At 53.5% G+C, this 17,211-nt stretch overlaps 2 protein-coding genes across 6 annotated transcripts in view; one reads left to right on the top strand and one right to left on the bottom strand.

Moving 5' to 3' along the window:
* Positions 1–12,624, top strand: part of NECAB2 (N-terminal EF-hand calcium binding protein 2) — a 70,246-nt gene extending 57,622 nt beyond the window's left edge. For 4 of the 5 annotated variants that reach the window (XM_072043820.1, XM_072043819.1, XM_072043817.1 and 1 more), the window contains 8 exons: positions 9,175–9,311; positions 10,288–10,406; positions 10,489–10,607; positions 11,099–11,155; positions 11,267–11,379; positions 11,571–11,648; positions 11,788–11,879; positions 11,986–12,624. In XM_072043820.1, coding sequence (XP_071899921.1) covers positions 9,175–9,311; positions 10,288–10,406; positions 10,489–10,607; positions 11,099–11,155; positions 11,267–11,379; positions 11,571–11,648; positions 11,788–11,879; positions 11,986–12,014 — 744 coding nt within the window. In that variant the 3' untranslated portion in view covers positions 12,015–12,624. The remainder of the gene's footprint in view (positions 1–9,174; positions 9,312–10,287; positions 10,407–10,488; positions 10,608–11,098; positions 11,156–11,266; positions 11,380–11,570; positions 11,649–11,787; positions 11,880–11,985) is intronic. The other variant, XM_038185593.2, reaches the window with a different exon arrangement.
* A 48-nt stretch (positions 12,625–12,672) lies between these two features.
* Positions 12,673–16,584, bottom strand: SLC38A8 (solute carrier family 38 member 8). Its single transcript, XM_038185634.2, has 10 exons — positions 16,090–16,584; positions 15,384–15,582; positions 15,097–15,241; positions 14,853–14,957; positions 14,592–14,649; positions 14,351–14,465; positions 14,084–14,231; positions 13,799–13,998; positions 13,635–13,686; positions 12,673–12,812 (listed from the first exon to the last, which is right to left on the bottom strand). The coding sequence occupies exons 1-10, from the start codon at positions 16,264–16,266 to the stop codon at positions 12,716–12,718; spliced, it is 1,296 nt and encodes a 431-aa protein (XP_038041562.1). The 5' UTR covers positions 16,267–16,584; the 3' UTR covers positions 12,673–12,715.
* Positions 16,585–17,211: the final 627 nt, after the last annotated feature.

Below are 17,211 nucleotides of genomic sequence, written 5' to 3'. Positions count from 1 at the left end.
GAGTCCTAACTCTGCCTCGTGCCCCATGGTTTCAGAGCAGTCAGTGCAAGTACTACACGAACAGAGCAAATAAATCCAGATGTCTTCAGCCTGTTCAGCAGTCTCCTCGTGCTATTGCATTTCCATGGTAAGTAGATCATTGCAGCAACATGATGACAGCAGAAATTTTGCATTAACTGTGGGAAAAGTCTTGAGAGCCTTGTCCAGATTGTGAAAACCACGTGCAAAGTGCACATGCAGCAGATGGTGGCAGAGAAGCGTTGAGGCAGAGCTCTGGATGGTCTCAGCACCCTTCCTAAGCCTGGAAAATGGTCTTGGCTGTGTCAGGGATTATAAAGCTGCTATTAAGTAGACCTTCTGGGTTAGGATGCATCCTGAGTTCCAGAAATAAGGTTGTTCAGATATTCATATACAAATGAAAGTAATGTTCATGTATATTCATATATGAATAACTTAGATTAGAAACTAGAAGGCTGTATGTTTGAAGGAGCAGGGGTTAAAGAACAAGGGCTGCTTGTACATGCAAACACAAAACCAGAGACAAAATGACATGTACACTCTGATCACCATGGCTTCATAAAAAAAGCCACCATATACCTTAATGATACTGTAAATAATGGACTACTAGAAAACAGCACACAAGGAGAAGCATATTGAAGTTTGTTTATCTGAGCTGCTGTGCCAGGTAAACATCCTCACGGAGAAGTGAACCATTAATTTGGTGTCTTTCACTGAGGAGAAATGTATTTATGGAGCCCCCATTCCTCTGAAACAACTTTCCTGTGCTTTCCCTATCATTTAATAAAATAACTGGGATGTATCAGTGATATTTTGCTGCCTCCGAATCATTAGTTCTTCCTCTCCTTCCACTCCCAAGCATATTTGCATCATTCATTAGTGCCACCACCAGAGACAAGCAGCCTTCCTCTTCACTGATGAGTGGTAATTCAGAGCACTGAGAATTGAGCCAAGTGATGAGGATTTGCTTTTTCCAAGCATCTTTCAGTGCTTCCAGATTCAATTCCAGGCTTCCTCCAAGCAATCCAGATTGAAATCTCCCTTCCATTTATCTCTGAAGCTCAAGAAAAAAACTCAGATTGCTCCACTGTAAAGATGTGGTAATGATAAGAAGTTTTAGGAGTTAATAACCAGAGGGGAGAGAAATTTGCTGTTTCTCATTCAGAGTAAAGAATCTGATTTCCTTGCTTTATTGAAATCCATCCATTTGGGGGGCAGAATAGGAAACGAAGATCCGTATTTCATTTTGTTAATATACTTCTATAATAAACTGAAGGCAAAAGTTTTTGACCAAGCACTGATCTGTCCAAAATGTTTGTGAATTTTTATCAGACATCATGAGAAAGAAAGAGTACAGCTTTAACAGTTCTTTACCTTTTTTTTTTTTTTCCTAATTAAGTTACTAACTCTGCTCACGCATCATTTATATTCATTATTAGCAAATTTTCTGGCAGTCGGATCTGATACAGTATTTTAAATACATGTTAACATGCTAATAGAAATCTCAGTAATTCATGATGCTTTCCACCATCACTTTTGAATGAGTTTAATATATATGACTAATCCTTCCAAGCCTTTTCCAACAGGAGAATGTCTCATCCCCTCTTTATAAATTAGGATCTTAGCATAAGTGCATCAACTTGCTTAAGAGATCTGTAGCAGAACCTTATTCATAATCCCGGTCCACTGCTTTCATAAGATTCATCCTTCTCCCTCCTTGACTCGGTAACTTGTGGCAGGATTCATCTGCCTTAATTTGTGATGTTTGGAGGTTATCTGCCTAAACCTGAGCTGGTCATCCCCATCATGGTCTTGTAGATTGGGAGAGAGAAATGGGGAGGTCTCTGAGGCTGGCGTGAAGCCTCCTTGGAGGTTTCCTCCTTGGTTTTCCTCCTGTGGCTCTGAAGGATGCTGCGCTCAGATGCAGACATCTCACTTCTCAATGTCTAAAGCCAGGGGAGAGGAGTGCTGCCCCCACACCTCGTCATCACCTTTAGTTAATCAAGCCATGAGCTCTGCTGTTCCTCACTGCCCAGCAGGCTTCTGGCAAGGAAGCAAATGAAGCGAGAACCCTTCAGAAAAAGGAGCTGGCAAATCAGGATTTCACTGAAAGGATCAGTCCCTGCTGTGGTTTTGTGAACGAAGTGGTACAAAGTTTATCAATGAATTACTTAGAAAACAGGCGCTTTGTTCAAAGAAAGAACTGAAGAAAAATAAAAATAAAAATAAAAGGAAAATAAAAGGAAAATAAACTCTTTCAGGTGGTTGTGAAACTCATCTTCAGTATTCAGATCGGATAGACTTTCAGGCAGCATCAGTGCATCCTGACAACTTTAATTACATACATCACCTTAATTCTGGAGGCTTATTTATAGAAACATTCAAGACTGTAGGGACTTTTTAACAGCCCCCACCTGCCTCTAAAGCCCTTTAGTTGCAAATTTCTCAGGGTAACTCTTTCACAAGCGTGCAGCCTGACCCCTGCAAGCAGCAGACGCCTGCTGGAGCCATGCCCAAGAGGTGCTTGCGTGTGGGTGGTGACTGCACGCAGCTCAGTGTGCAGGTTTGTTCCTGTAGATATGTGGTTTCTCGGCACTTAGTGCCTGAGGACCAGCAAATTCCAGCTGTAAATCCCTGTCGTGCTGTCAGGCAGTCTCCAGGTTGGTGCTGTAGAGGGATGGAGCTGGTACAACATGCTCCTGCTCCTCCAAATGAAAATAAACATTTATTTAGCTGAAGAAAATGACTGATCTTTTGGGAATGGTCCTTATTCCCTCCCTCTCTCTCCCTGTTAAAAAAAAAAAAAAAAAAAAAAAAAGTACTTTGCAAACGATAAATGAAACCTGGCTGCCTTTTGTGTTGCCTTTCTGACAAGAGGTGCCTTGTGCTCTCTGGAGGGGCTGGATAACCGTGGCATTTAATTGCTGTTTGTATTTCTCACCTTAAAAGACAACTGATTATTTCTTGTTCGTAAAAAGAAAAAGCAGCAATTATCTTGTGCTGGAGGAGCTCATAAAGTATCAGCAGTAATTAGATTCGGTAGTGGAAGGTCTCGTATGGCAAAACAAAATCTGTCATCGTAATTATTTTCCAATACAGCGCTGCCCGTGCTGCCTTCAAATGACTGCCAATGACTGTGCGAAATACAGTTAAATTGGAAAGAAGGGAAATGAACTTTCTGTGTCTAAAAAAAGCCGGTGGTAGGATATGTTCTCATATAACCCCCAGTGAACGTTTCATTGTGCAGTTGGTAAATAGGAAAACCAGTGCGACCAGGGAGGAGGCGGTTTGGTGTGGGATGGGGCACGGGACTGGAGCTGGGGTGATTTAATGCACCAGGGCTGGAAATATGGCCAAGCATTGATACATCACACACCTCTCTTGTCAGGGTGGCACGTGTTTTGTGGACAGGCATTGTACCCGAATGAGCTGCAAACACCTTTTTCACACAAGAATCCTTATTTAGATGGGAGAATTTGTGAATCACGAAGGGAAAACTGAAGCTGCTCTGAGCATGCTGGCTGCAGTACCAGCTGATGATGCTCCAGCAGCTATAGGGACCTCAGGTCCATATATATATGTGTGGGTGAAAAGGTTCCTATACATTATTTATGAGTTAAATTATTTCACCCTTCTTGCCTCTGCCTTAGGATGTGTCAGCACAGCAGCCATCCTGTGCCAAACCCTGCTGCCCTTCTGCTGGATATTTCCACCTTTGAAGGTCACAGTGGTGTTTTCCCACTTCTTTTGGGCAGCTTTTCCTTGGACAGGTTTTAATGCTGTGTGTTGGATGCAGTCAGTAAGTTCAGGAGCAGTGCTCAAAGAGATGTGCTCATTGACCTAGGTGGTCCAGGGGAATGACGCCTTCCAGGCTCGCTCCTCTCTACCTCCGCGTGGTATTTGCTGCCCTGGTGTCCATCCCACAGCAATTTCTCACCTCTGCTTTATCTAGCAGATAACATTCATCAACAGCAGATTGCAATGTTGATAGACTGGCCAATAGGACTTAGACTAAATTATGTTAATTTATTCAAATGCAATGCATTCTCTGTCCAGCCCCAATTACTGCAATTGATCGGTGTGGTATTTATTGTAATTCTGTGAGAAATGTGACTTTCCATTCTTCGTTTTTCTTCATTTTCCTTGTTAAAGAAGTAGTAGCGTTTGCCTGATTTCTACCAGTCTTTTGGCAGACAGAGGCTCTCCAGCAGCCTTCCACCTAGGACAGAGAAGCTTTTCTCACCTCCTGCACTAAGACCCATCTCCAAAGCCAGCAGGCTCACAGCCCCAATTAATGCCTCCTTCTGCCTCACAAATTGAGTTCAATACCTAGAAAAGAAACAGTGCTCAGCAGTTGTGGTGGCTCACCCTTATTGCTTTCTGTAGCAGGTGGTAAAGGTGAGGGTAATGAGATAAACGGGTGGAAAGGAGGTGGAAAAGCCGAGCAGCTGCCTGCTGGGTTACACCACCGAGTGGGGCTGTCACGTGCTCTGCTTTTTTCAGTGATGACACCCCTTAAAACGATCCTTTCCCTCCCACCCTCATTTCTGAAGAGGTTTCACCTATGTGGTGTCTCAAGGGGTGAACAGGATGGTTTCCCCGTTGGTGTATGTTAGCCAAATCCTGGGTTTAGGTTCTGTGTAAAACACAGCCTGGCAACGACATCTGGTGAATGGTTTGGGCTGAAAAAAAGCCCAAAGTCATCTGTCCACGTAAAACACTTTTGGTCAGGAATACTGAAAGATTTCAATATCAATTTTTATAGCAAGGCCGATAACTGATGTGGATTTCTGTAAAAGTCACACGACTGTATTTTTTCAGGAATAACCTAAGAAGTTTTGTCGCCAGCCCCGCGGGGCTGAGCGTGACATCCAGCCGGGCTGCCAGGAGCACAGCGGGGAGGCACAGCCTGAGAAGGTCTCTCTTGGAGCTTATTTTTAGACAGAGATGTTTATTCACTGCTCTTCTGCCAGTCTGTCGCTGCAAAATTCATGTTTCCCCCCCCTCTTGCTGTGAGAGGGAAGAGCAGCTTCCCCAGAGATCCTGCTCGTGGTGCTCTTCTCCAGCTCCTGCAGATCTCCTGTGGGGTCAGGTCTTCTCCTTCCCTCCCCTCCCAGCTCAAGGCTGTTGCTCCTGGCATTAAAAGGAAGAGATTGTGGAGCTGAGAGCAGCTTGGAAGGGAAAGGCAAGTTGGCAGGAATGGGTTGACACAACTGGGCTGAGCCTTCAGCAGCTGGAGCCCGTCCACCCCTCGTCCCTCCATCTGCGGGGCCATGCGAGTACGTCCTGCTTGGGAAACAGAAGCTGCACCACTTTCCTTGGGAAAATAAATAAATAAATAAATAAAGCCTATATTAATTGACTGCCTTGTGGGTAGCAAATAATGCTAATTAGGGACTTGTGTGAAGACAAACGCTAATTATAGTCAGGGTGTTCAGGAGTGGGAGGCCACATTTTGCTTTCCGAGTCTGTTCCTTCCCTACCAAGTGGACAGGGCATAAAAATGCCAGTTTTCCATTCCCCATGGACTGAGGGGGGCATGCTGCATGCAGGAGGATTTTCCAGCATGAGAAGGAAGTCCTGCAATAATTTGCCTGGGAAGGGCACTGCAAGAGGACTTGGGGACCAGATAAAGCAAACATGGGTCAGAAAGGGCCGACCCTGAGCTGTCTTCACGAGGGTCCTGCCTCCATCTGGGAGCCCTCTTCCCTCCCAGACTGCTGTGGTGGCCCCAAAATGCAGCTGAGGAGAGAAACTTGTGCAGTTTGAAAGCAGTCCCGAGCAACATTTGATGGGATTTATAGAGGAGGAATGTATAATGAAAGATTTTTAAAATCCATGTGGTGCCGTAGTTCTTCTTTTTATCCGAACAGGTGCCTCATTTGTGTTTTGTTTTTTTTTTTTTTCCGAGACGTTTCAGGAAGGCTGAGGGTCTTTCATATGGTAATGCTCTCATTTATCAAATATTTAAGTGTCTGTTCTCCTCAGGTTTCGGCTGCTGATTGCGTGCCAGGCAATCAGTTGTGGGCCGCCGCTTCTGGAGGGATTTAAGAGCGTAGAGCGGGGAAGGAGCAAGGGGAAGGTCTGGGTGCTATTCTAATTATAAGGAAAGATCTCTCGGAAGAAAACAGGCAATTATGAGCAAAGGATTTGAATCAGCCCCTCCAAGGCAACACCGCAGCACATGCCTGAGCCGTAAAGTGTTGAGGGGGTGGAAGTGGGCACTGCCGGGGCTGCGGGGGGCCTGTCCTCATTTATATCTCACGTCCTCTAGTCCTAACGAGCTGAATAGTGACCTTTAAAAATGCCAGCAGAGAAGCTCCGAGATGCTGATCAGAGTCAAAAAATCTCCTTTTTCAGTCTTTCGGTACTCACAGGAGCGCAGTGATGAGAGCCCACTTTTAGGTGCTGGCACCAGGCACAGCCTCGGTTTCCGCAGGCAAAGCGTGGGAAAGTGTTTTCTTTAACCTGAATTTCAAGCTCCTGAGGAAATGTGCTTTAATGGTGAGTCTCAGGAGACACTGAAACCTGTGGCACACCCATCATCACACGAAGCAGAGCTCCTGGAAGTCTTTTGCCTCTTAAATTCGCTCCTCTAATACAAACACAGATATTTTTTTTTTTGGTTAATTAGCATGATCAAACCAGGCTCGCTAGTGAAATGCTCTGTGGCAGGGTAGCAGCTGCGGTGTCAAAGTCTTTCTAGTGTTGAACTAATGAACTAGCTGGATGAAAAAGGGAAGCCTTTCGAGATACACCCCTCCAAGGTCTGCTGTCACAGAGCGACTTCAATGAGCAGCAATTATTATATTATCCCCATAAATATTTTAACTTCTCAAGCACAACAAGGAGGAAATATCTCTTTGGGGTGGAATTAATAAGACCAAACCTCATTAAATCTCCCTAGGACAGGCTGACAAATGTTTTAATAAGAGCATGGGAAGGATTCCTCTGGAGCTGGTCCTCTTAATGACTTGTTTTTGCAACGCCAAAGGAGACATTTGCTACAGCAGGGCCTGGGGGATTGCTGAAGAGCATCTGAGCACACACGTTTCTGATGCTGCTCCTGAGTGCAAATGTCACGGGCTGGCTGGCAAACAGCCACACTTAGTTAAGCAGGGAGGAAAAAAAAAAATCATTTATCTTCGTTGCAGAACAATTGGGCTCAAGCCATCCGAGGCTCCTGCTTGCATTTGTGGTGACCTTAAAAAAAAAAGAAAAGCACTGAGATGTTATTGGAGGGGATGGATTGATTTTTGGCGAGGAAACAAGGATGGTGGTGAGTGAATTTGTGCTGATCTGTGCACATGACCATGTGCGAGCTCTTATCAGGACCTTCCAGCTCTGCTTTCTGAGCCCTTTACCCCTTGTATCAGGGCCGGCTGGAAGGAGGCAATACTGCACCAGCTGAAGGAGGGCTGCTGTTCAGTTATTTAGGCTGCTTTTTTACAGGCAGTAACTGGAGCTTTATAATTATATATCAGGTTTTCAAAAACACAGTTTGAGAAAGTAAATCTTGAAGTGGCTTTCAGTGCACGGGGTTTTTAATAGCTCTGCAATCAGCCGTTTACATCAGCATCAAGCATCGCCTTTTTCAAGCTCTTCGGTTTTAACCTGATGGCTTGCCTGTATCCATGGGCTGCCTGAAAGTGGTCAAAATAAAAAATAATATAAAAATAAGTTGGGACCCTGAGCAGGAGCCTGCTAGCTCTCATGGCCAGCCCCACAAAAGCCCCTTTGTTTCTTGCTTGTGCCTGTGCCATGGGGAGCAGCAGCATCACACAGCATCTCACAGAATTATAGGAGAGGAGCGAGAGGCTTTTCAGGATGAACACTGCCACAAGCAAAACCTATAAAAACTCTGCAGCAAGGCGATTTATGTCCCAATAAGAACTGAGCATTACTTTTGTACTTCTACACTGGACAATAAAGTTCACCCGATGTCCCAGGGCAGAGAGCAAAAGTGTATGCATGGCCTGCCTCTTCATAAATACATTTTATTTTCTGAAAGGAGCAGGCTCATCTGGCTGGGCTGATCAGAAATCGTGTGCAGACGTTGGTAGGAGGCAGGTGATGGAGTCCTGGAGAGCCTCAGTGAATGGGGCAAACAGCAGCATGTCACCCCATTTATTTCATTGATTCCTCCCAACCTCATCTAACACACTGGATAACACTGCAGCGGTGCTCATCGCTGCTCCGCTGATGCCCTGGCACCAGCAATCAGAGCAGGGGTGGGAGCCAGGGCTTAATCAAAACCTGTCTGTAATTACAGCAGAGCCTGTTCCAGCACCTGATTAATGTATTTACGCCTCGGTTTTGCGCAGGCTCTGGTGCACGGGGCCCTGGGGAGGCAAGCAGCGAGGGGGGGGAGTGCTGAAGAAATGGGTTCAGATCCCAAATGTAATTATACGCCTTTACCGAGGAGATTTATCGGTGTAATACCCACTCCTTATCAAGAGTGCAACCAGTGGGAGATCGTCCAGATATTCAGGAATATTTGGGAATGCAGCCCTGTTTCCCCAGCCTGAATGCTCAGTGAATGTGCTCACGGCATGTCCTTGCTGGTCCCACACCAGTGCAAGGTGGTGTTGGGCAAGGTGGTGTTGGACTGGTGTCACCAGCTGGGCTGGGGTAAGCCCAGTTGGACTGGTGTGGGATTGGTTAGGGTGGTGTTGGACTGGTGTCGGTCTGGTTGTGTTGGTGGTGCTCTGGTTGTGCTGGTGTTGGTCTGGTTGTGCTTGTGTGGGTCTGGTTGTGCCAGTGCTGGTCTGGTTGTGCTGGTCACTCATGGGAGGTGGAAGGAGCCGGACATGCCTTAGGCAAGGGAACAGCAAGGGAAGAGGGCCCGAGTGCATTAAGCAGATCAGTTCTGCTAGTAAAGCATTATTTTAAATTATGGCCCCTCTCAAGAGAGGTTTGCACTACCCCAGGAGCTTCTACACAAAAATACAACAATAATACAACCTGCTCATTTGACCCGAAGGGGACAAACCTCTTTGAAAACTACTCTGAGGCTGCCCAAGGTGAGGTCAAAACCCATTAGGAGTAGGGGTGGAGTAAAGCTAGCCTTGCTACCCCACCTGGGTAAATTTATCAGCAATTACCACGGGACCGAGGGCCTGGCACTGTCTCTCACCACGCTGTCCCCACCCACAGGTCTACGAGAGCGGCAGCAACGTGGACCAGTTCGTCACCCGCTTCCTGCTGAAGGAGACGGCCAACCAGACCCAGTCGCTGCTCAGCTCGGTGGAGAGCGCCGTGGATGCCATCGATGAGCAGACCAACCCTGCCAGGTCTTCAGAGCCTTCCTCCTCACCGTCTGCTTCAGGGCTGACCCCACTGTGAGGGGTGGAGGGGAAGGAGGATGCTGTTGTGTCCCCATCCCTGTCCCTGTCCCCGTCCCTGCATCCCAGTACTGGGGGGAGCCTGCGGAAGGTGGAGGAGATGACTTTGAGGTAGATGGCTTTGAGGTTTTTATTTTCTGAAGCGCAGCCAGGGCTACAGCACCAGGGGTCTCCGCAGCAATGCCCAAACCGCAGCACAGCCGTGGCAGTGTCACAGTGTCACCCGTGTCCCCAGCGTGCAGGAACAAGGACAGGTTGCCACGGAAACCATTTCGGGACACTATCGGATGCTCACAAAGCAAATCTGCGTCTGACCATATCTAAAACCAGAAAGCCCTGTGTGCTGGGGTGACATCCCACCAGGTGCCCTCCCCCCCCCCCCAACATAATTGGCTCCTTCACCCCAATTTTGAAGGCTCCCACCGGCCTGCGAGTGCGTGGGGAGAACGGGGAGGGCAGGAGCTCGTCGGGAATGCCGAGGAGGAAACGAGCCCGGCTTCATGCAGAGCTCAGGAAAGGCTTCCCTCTCTGTTACGTGCTGGTGTGTGGGCACAGCTCATAATGAAAAAGTATTGTGGCTGTTTTCTCATGGTGATAATAGCAAGAAAAAAAAAAAAAAAAGAACCCTACAAAAACTATGATTTCTTGCATTAGCATTAATACAAAGAGGTGGCCTGAAAAGCAGAATAGAGGGCTGTAAAACAACATCAGAGCAGAGCATCCAAACCCCAGACTCCTTATTAAATTGGGATTAAAAGGCAGTGACCCCCCGCCCCTTCTCAATTCCCACCTGCTGACGGGGCCGCTTGTTGCCCACCGGGGTCACTGCAGCACCTTCACCCTGTGGGGTGGCTCCCACCCACCAAGGGCAAGAAAAGGGTGGGGAGAAGCAGCCCTTAGCTCTGAGACGCTCTGCTCTCTGCAGGCACTACCCCGGCCAGGCTGGCCACGCGCTGGTGGAGCCCTGGTATGACAGCCCCGTGCCCAGCTACGCGCCCCCTGCCCGCATGGTGCCCAGGGACCACGGGAAGGGCAGCCAGACCGGTAAGCAGGGGACCTGTCCAGTCCTCTCCAGCCGCCCAGAGACACCCTGGCAAGTTCCCAGCTCCCTGCCAGGCTCCCACAGGTGCCCCTTGTTGTGTTTTTTTCTTCAATGTCCCCGCAGGTCCCTCTGACCCCAAGGAGGACGGGCTGGAGGGGCAGATCAGCAGGCTGGCCGCGCTCATCGGCAGGCTGGAGGACAAGGTGAGGGGTCCTGCACACCTACCCCAGTGCAGTGGTGGCAGTGAGGGATGCCGTGAGCCTTACTTAAGCAAGGAATAAACCTATAAAGAAGGCAAAGCCTCCTGCAGAGGCAGCCTTACTCCGTTTAGGGACTGACAGCTATCGAGGTGCTGGAGATGTTTCCAAAATCCTCATGGTTTGTCAAGTGTTCACAGGGCAGTAGGGGAGTGGGGCAGTGAGGTACCGGGGAGCAACCACGGTGTGGGCAATTTGGGGCCAACATGGGGCTACCAAGACCATGGAGCCTGGCACCAAAACCTCACCAAGATCTCCATCGTGCCACATCTCCCTGGGTGCCGGCTTTCACTCCTGGTGTCTCTGATGCCACCAGCACCAGGCTGGGGCTGCCCCGAGCTTCTGATGCCCTCAGGGCAGGTGGTGGCTCAGTCCCCGAATTCTGGGGGCCATGGCTCCCCAGCCTCCTTTTCTCTTCTCCTTTTTTTTTTTTCCAGACCCTCTGGTTTGACCTGCACCAGCGGCTGTCAGACAGCGAGAGCACAGCATGCACGGTGAGCGTGTGGCCGTGTTGGCCTCACCACCATCCCCGGGGTGTCCCTGCATGGGGACAGGGGTGTCACCGCATATGTTGGGTCTCACATGCCCTCTGCTCCCCTCTCCAGTACCTCCTCCTGGTGCGGGACGAGATGACGGTGTCGCACAAGCACCTGGGCGAGTTCTGCAGCTCCCTGAAGCAGTATCTGAAGAGCGTGGCCGGGGAGAGGGACTGCTTCCAGTGGGTGCCCCGTGGGGGATATTTGGGGACAGGGCTGCGGGAGGGGGGTCACCAGGAGGCTTGGGTGCCAGGAGCTGGGCTGCTGGGGCCACTATACAGAGGACAAGGGCTGGGGGTGTCCTATTGGGGTCAATGGGGTGCCCCCAGTGCAGCCCCCCCCAGGGGCTCACCCCTCTCCCCACCACCACCAGTGTCACCGCGGTCAAGCTGCCCGACGGGGTCACCTTCATCGTCTACGAGTTTTGGGAGACTGAGGAGGACTGGAAGAGGTAGGACGGGGTGGGGAGGTGATGCTTTCGGGGTTGGGTGGGAAATCTGGCTGAGGGGGTGTGGGATGGCTGGCGGGGAGAGGGCTGGGGTCAGGAGGGTGATTTGGGGCTGTCACCCCCCACCCTCCCCTGGACACAGGCACCTGCAGAGTGCCACCTGCAAGGGCTTCCAGCACGTCAAGGTGGACACCCTGAGCCAGCCGGAGGCCATCTCCAGCGTGGCCGTGCCAGGTACGACACGGACACCCCTCAGGGTGCCCCCTTGGGACAGCCAGCACCCGTCACGGGGCTGGGGTGTCCATCGGGGGGGGTGACATCGAGTGACATTCCCCTGCAGCCGCCTGGTGCACCCTGAGCCGAGAGTGACAGCGCCGAGGGCCTGGCCATTTCCCCCCCCTCCTGACAGCCCCGGGAGGATGGGAGGTGTGAGTGTCACCTGCCTGCGCTGAAGGAACCCGCTGTGACCCCCCCAAAACCCCTAAACCTCCTGCATCCCACCCCTGGCTACCCCATCCCTGGGGGCACCCCTCCAAGGGGGTGGGGGCATGATGAGGATGGGGTGGGTATGAGGGGGGGGCTGACCCCCCCCAAAAAATGGGTGTTGGGATCCCTGTAGGGCCCTGATGGGGTCTACAGGAGAGGGAGTGGGGCTGTGGGGTGGCAGGGATGGAAATCTTGGGTTGCGGGGGTCCCCAGGGGTTTCCTTCACCTATCGGGGTGGCAGCAGGTGCCCTGCAGGCTTTGGGGGTGGCTGTGTCATGCCCCCCTTTCCCCAAACCCTGGGGTCTGTCCGTCCATGCGTGCCTGTCCGTCTGTCTGTCTGTGCACACCCTGCCCGACCCCATGGGCTGCCCGAGGGGGGTTTGGAGGGCTGTGTGTGGGGGGGGGGGGGCCTCACCAGGTCCCTTCCTCACCCAAGTGTTTATTAACAGTAGAGCAATGGAGACGATACCGAATAAAATCGTGATGGGAGACAGCGGTGGTGTGGCCGTGTTCGGGGTTGGGGTGGTGGGACCGAGTGGTTCTTTTTGGGGGGGGACACAGAACAGGGGTGGAGGGACGGCCCCTCAGTGCAGCAGCCCCATCACGGCCAGGGCAGCGCTCTGCCCGCACACGAAGGTGCCCCCCAGCACCGAGAGGATGCCCCAGGTGACGAGAGCGGCCCTGTGGGGACATGAGTTTGGGGTGGACCTGGTGGGACACAGCCCTCTCCATGCGGGGGGGCGGGGGGTCTCTGTGGGGTCCTCCGTGATGCTTCTGGGTCTGGGGGACCCCTTCCAGCCCCTGTGGCAATGACACAAGGTGTCCAGTAAAAAGCCACCCCCCCATGGCACGTTGTCCCCCCTACCCTACTGCCATCATCCCCCCCGCCCCACCACTGGGGCACAGCCCCACAGCTCCTTCTGCCACCCCCGTCCCTCCTACCTATGGGTCCGTGTCCCCAATTCCCCATCACCCCACCCCATTCTCACTTCCCCAATGTCCCCTCAAGCCCCCCCAGATGTGGCACTCACCCCCAAACCACGCTGTTGATCCATCTTGGGGTCACCAGCACCTCCCCAAACCATCCCAGACACCGGCGAGGCACAACAATCAATAGGGACACACCACCCCAGTGATGGACACCAAGCAACCAACAGCACCCAGTCCCCCCACCTCCAAACCCCAAGGCTCTGGGGTCACAGCCCCATGGTCGCCTCCTTCCTTCCCTCATGGCCACCCCACCTGGGAAGGGTCCTGGTACTTGGGCACCTCCCCAGAGCCTGGGCACAACCCCGGGACATGGGACCTGGGCACTTCCCTGGGATATGGGACCTGGGCACATTCCCGATACCTATTTGCATCCCTCCTCACTCCCCCATCCACATCCCCCCCTCATCCCACAGCATCCCGTTCCTTGCGGCCCCCACCATGCCCCAAATCCCCCTCCCACCTCACAGGGCACCCCACACACCCCCCGGGGACCCGGTGCCCTCACACACTCACTTTTTGCGCGGCCCGATGCTTTGGCTCCCCGTCATGCACACCAGGCACAGCCCTGCCACCAGCGCGGATGCTCAGCACCACCACGGGCACCAAACCCGCAGGAACGGGTCCAAAATTAACCCCACAACCCACCCCCTTCCTCCCTCCCTGCCTCCTCCTCCTGCCTGGGAAGATGAAGATGAAGAAGGCGCTGATGCCGCCGATGAGCTCGATGACCTTGCCGATGTCGGGGACGAACAAGGCGATGGCGAGCGTGGCGGCCATCCAGGAGATGGTCAGCGCCACCCGGCTCCGCCGCTCGGGGCCGTCGGCCAGCGGGGCCGCCCCGCGCTTGGGGTGCGCCCACAGGTCCCGCACCACTGACCTGCTGGCAGGGACGGCTCAGGGACTGGGGGCATGGGATTTTGGGGAGGGGACAGGACAAGGACGCTGCCGTGGTGCCCCCTCACCTGCCCAGCAGCACCACGATGGGGTAGATGGTGACGATGGAGACGCCGAAGAGCAGGCGGGCAACGACGACGACGGGGTCGTTCCCCGGGTAGGACATGAGGACGTCGGCCGCCACGGCATCGCCGAAGGTGAGGTAGCCGTACAGCCCTGCAGGCGGGGAGGTGACAACAGGCTGTCCCCAGGGAGGGGACAGGGCATAGGGACGGGGAGGAGCCCCCCTGCCTAACCCCACAGGGCAAGGAGGGGACAGGAGGCTCCGGCGTTACCCGTGAGGGAGTAGATGAGGAGGCAGATGAGCATGGACAGCACAGAGACTGCGACCCAGTGGGAGAAGCTCTGGTTGCGCATGCTGCTGTAGATGGCCACGCAGGCCTCGTGGCACTGCAAGGGGGACAATGCTGGCCACCTGCCCTCCTCCGACAGCCCAGAGCCCACAACCATGGCCCCAGGGCCTCATCTCAGGCCCCATCCCCTCAGAGCCTCCAGGCAGGGCCGTGGGGGACGTACCTGGAAGCCGAAGCAGATGGTGGGGATGACGCTGAACATGGAGGCCCAGGAGGAGGCCCTGCGACATTAGAAGGGGAAGGGGGAGAGGAAGAGCAAAGGCCATGAGGCCCCCAGTGACCCTGTGAAGCACGGATGCCACTGCAGGGACCTTCCACCACATGATTTTGGGGCTGGAGGCTGCCACCCCTCACCCGGGCTGTCCCCACCTCATCCCCTGCACCCGCCCATGTGCCACCACAGGGGACATGGTGCTGGCCTTACCTGGGGGGCCAGGGAGGCCGGGGCAAGTTGAGGCTCCCTTCCTGCAGGTGGTATTTGAGGACGATGACCAGGGTGAGGTAGCAGGCAGCCAGCGTGCCCAGGATGCTGCCAGGACATGGGGTGGGGGCTGTGAGTGGGCAGACGTGGGGGTCCCATAGTCCCTAAGGGGACACTGGTGACAGGGACAAGCCTGGTTCCCCCAGAGAGAGACCTTGGGGCTGACCCGGGGTGACCACAGGGGTACCTGGAGTACTTCTGGAAGCCGATCTCCCTGGGGACGGAGAGTGGGAAGATGACGAGGATGCAGAGAGCTGGGAGGGTGAAGCGCTGGTCCGCGTACCAGGGGGGACCCCCGCTCAGCGTGCCGGCGGGGTACAGGGAGTCACACACTGTGTGGTGGGTGGCAGGCGGTCAGAGGTACCCCCCAAAAAAAACAAACAAAATAACACCCCACCAGGCTGGGAGCTTCACGTCCCTGGAGGGGGGAACACAGGAAGACAGCCCCTCACCCCCCACACTGGGGACACTCACGTTTCTCCAGCTGGTCACCCACCACCCTGAGGAGGGCCACGGCGATCATGAAGAGGTTGAGGAGGAAGCAGAGCTCGCAGAGCTTCCCCGCCGCCGGCCCACACACCGCCCGCACGACCCCCTGGTAGGTGGGCTGGGCGCTGAGCGCCGCCGCGTAGCCCAGCACCGCCAGCCCGCTCACCAGGAACACCAGCGAGCCCTGCGGGGACAGGAGCCGGCGAGGTGCACCCTGTCCCCTCTGCTGGGGACACCGGCTCAGCCCACCAGGTCCTCTTTGTGGTGGCCCCAGGGAAAAGGAAGGGGGAGAAACACTTCTACACGAGCCTTTGGGTTTAGATTTGGGTTTTTGGGGCATGCAGGAGAGCAGCAGCCAAAACTATTCTTTAGGTTGAGATTAAAAGCTTAAAGTCTAGAGGATGCTATAGGCAATTTTTGCAGCCGGTGTCCTGGCTGGTTTTAGCATCAGTCAGGACATGGGCTCTGGGTGTCTTGCATTGGGAAGGGTCCTGGAGCCCCAGTGCCAAATGCTGCATGAAAGGCAAAGCCCCTGCACCTCCCACCCCAATTCAACTACAGCCTCAGCTCCATTTTGGGAAACTGCTGCCAAGACTGGAGCAGAGCCAGGGGATGCCTGGGGGGGGCTCTGCCACCACTTCAACCTCCCCATCCCCATCCCTGCCCGTTTGGGCACCCCATTCCCCCTTACCAGCTCCACCAGGATGGCAGGCACAGCCCCCCCGGCCTTGCTGAACGCCCAGGGGAAGCTGAGCAGCCCAGCACCCAGCGCCGACTTGAGCATGATGAAGACGGCACCGGCGGAGGAGAGCCCAGCACTGCTTGTGCTCGGTGGTCCCAACAGCGGCCGCCCCTCGCCCCCCTCCATCTCCCAGTGGCCCAGCAGGAGACTGGGCTGGGGCTGTGGTCAGGGAGCGCGTCCCCCTCTGGTGGTCCCCACCCCCATGGGAGGCACCGTGGGAGCCCCCCGAGCCCACCCAAGGGCTGAATGGGCATCGCCCTGAAGCTGGGGACCTGGGGGCAAGGGGCCCATCCCCTATGGGGAGGGGGGAACACGCTGAGGCTCCACACAAATGATCCCCTGGGACCGGCGCATGTCAGCGTCCGTGGGCTCAATGCATGGGGCCCCCAGCCCCAGCTGACAGCCCCTAATGCATTTTTGATTTCCCAAATATGTGCCCTTCTGATCTCAGTAAGGCGGATAAAGAGACTTTAATCAGCTGCTCGGAGGAATTAGGGATGGCTAATTGTGCCTGCCACCTCCATTACATCTCTGCTGCCTGCAGGGCTTATAACCATTTAAAAGGGCCCTCCCAGGCCTTCATTAGCTGCACACCAAAGGCTCCGGGAATAATTGGCCTCTATGATTTAGAAATTGGCCACTGGGCTGTAAAATACCAGCCACTGGGAAAGGCTCTTAATTCGGAATGGCGCTTTGATACAAGTTGACTCTGGTTTCAAGGCTGCACTGGGGCTGTAATCTCTCATTAGCGCTGTGACGAGAGGAGTGAGACTCCTCATTAGCACCGGCCAGAGCAGAGGCACCAAAGCTTTCTAGGCTCCCTCCAAGAAGATAGCTACAAACCAAAGGCCCTGTTAGGGTGCTTCCCTGGGGGCTTTGGGTCTTCCTCACTGGCATTTTTCTGCCTTTCTCCCATTTACTGGGGTGTTCAGCCCCCAAGCTGCAAGTCCCTGTGGACTGGCTGCTTTACCCACTGCTGAGCCCTACAGCTCATCCCCTCCCCCTTTTTTGATGGAAGAAGGGCTGTTGATATATTTTCTGCAGTTACCTTTGTTTGAAGACAGTCAAACA

This window comes from Anas platyrhynchos, chromosome 12 (genome assembly GCF_047663525.1).
Source record: "Anas platyrhynchos isolate ZD024472 breed Pekin duck chromosome 12, IASCAAS_PekinDuck_T2T, whole genome shotgun sequence".
Taxonomy (NCBI): Eukaryota; Metazoa; Chordata; class Aves; order Anseriformes; family Anatidae; genus Anas; species Anas platyrhynchos.
Note: the sequence above shows the minus strand (reverse complement) of the source record. Positions and strands in the feature narration are given on the sequence as shown.

Bases quoted from the DNA above. Each gene is read 5' to 3' on its own strand.
- SLC38A8 (XM_038185634.2), bottom strand. From the start codon at position 16,266: ATGGAGGGGGGCGAGGGGCGGCCGCTGTTGGGACCACCGAGCACAAGC. The intron at 15,583-16,089 runs GTAAGGGGGAAT...CTGTCCCCGCAG, and splicing joins CTGCCATCCTGGTGGAGCTG to GGCTCGCTGGTGTTCCTGGT. The intron at 13,687-13,798 runs GCAGGAGGAGGA...CGCTGGTGGCAG, and splicing joins CTTCATCTTCATCTTCCCAG to GGCTGTGCCTGGTGTGCATG.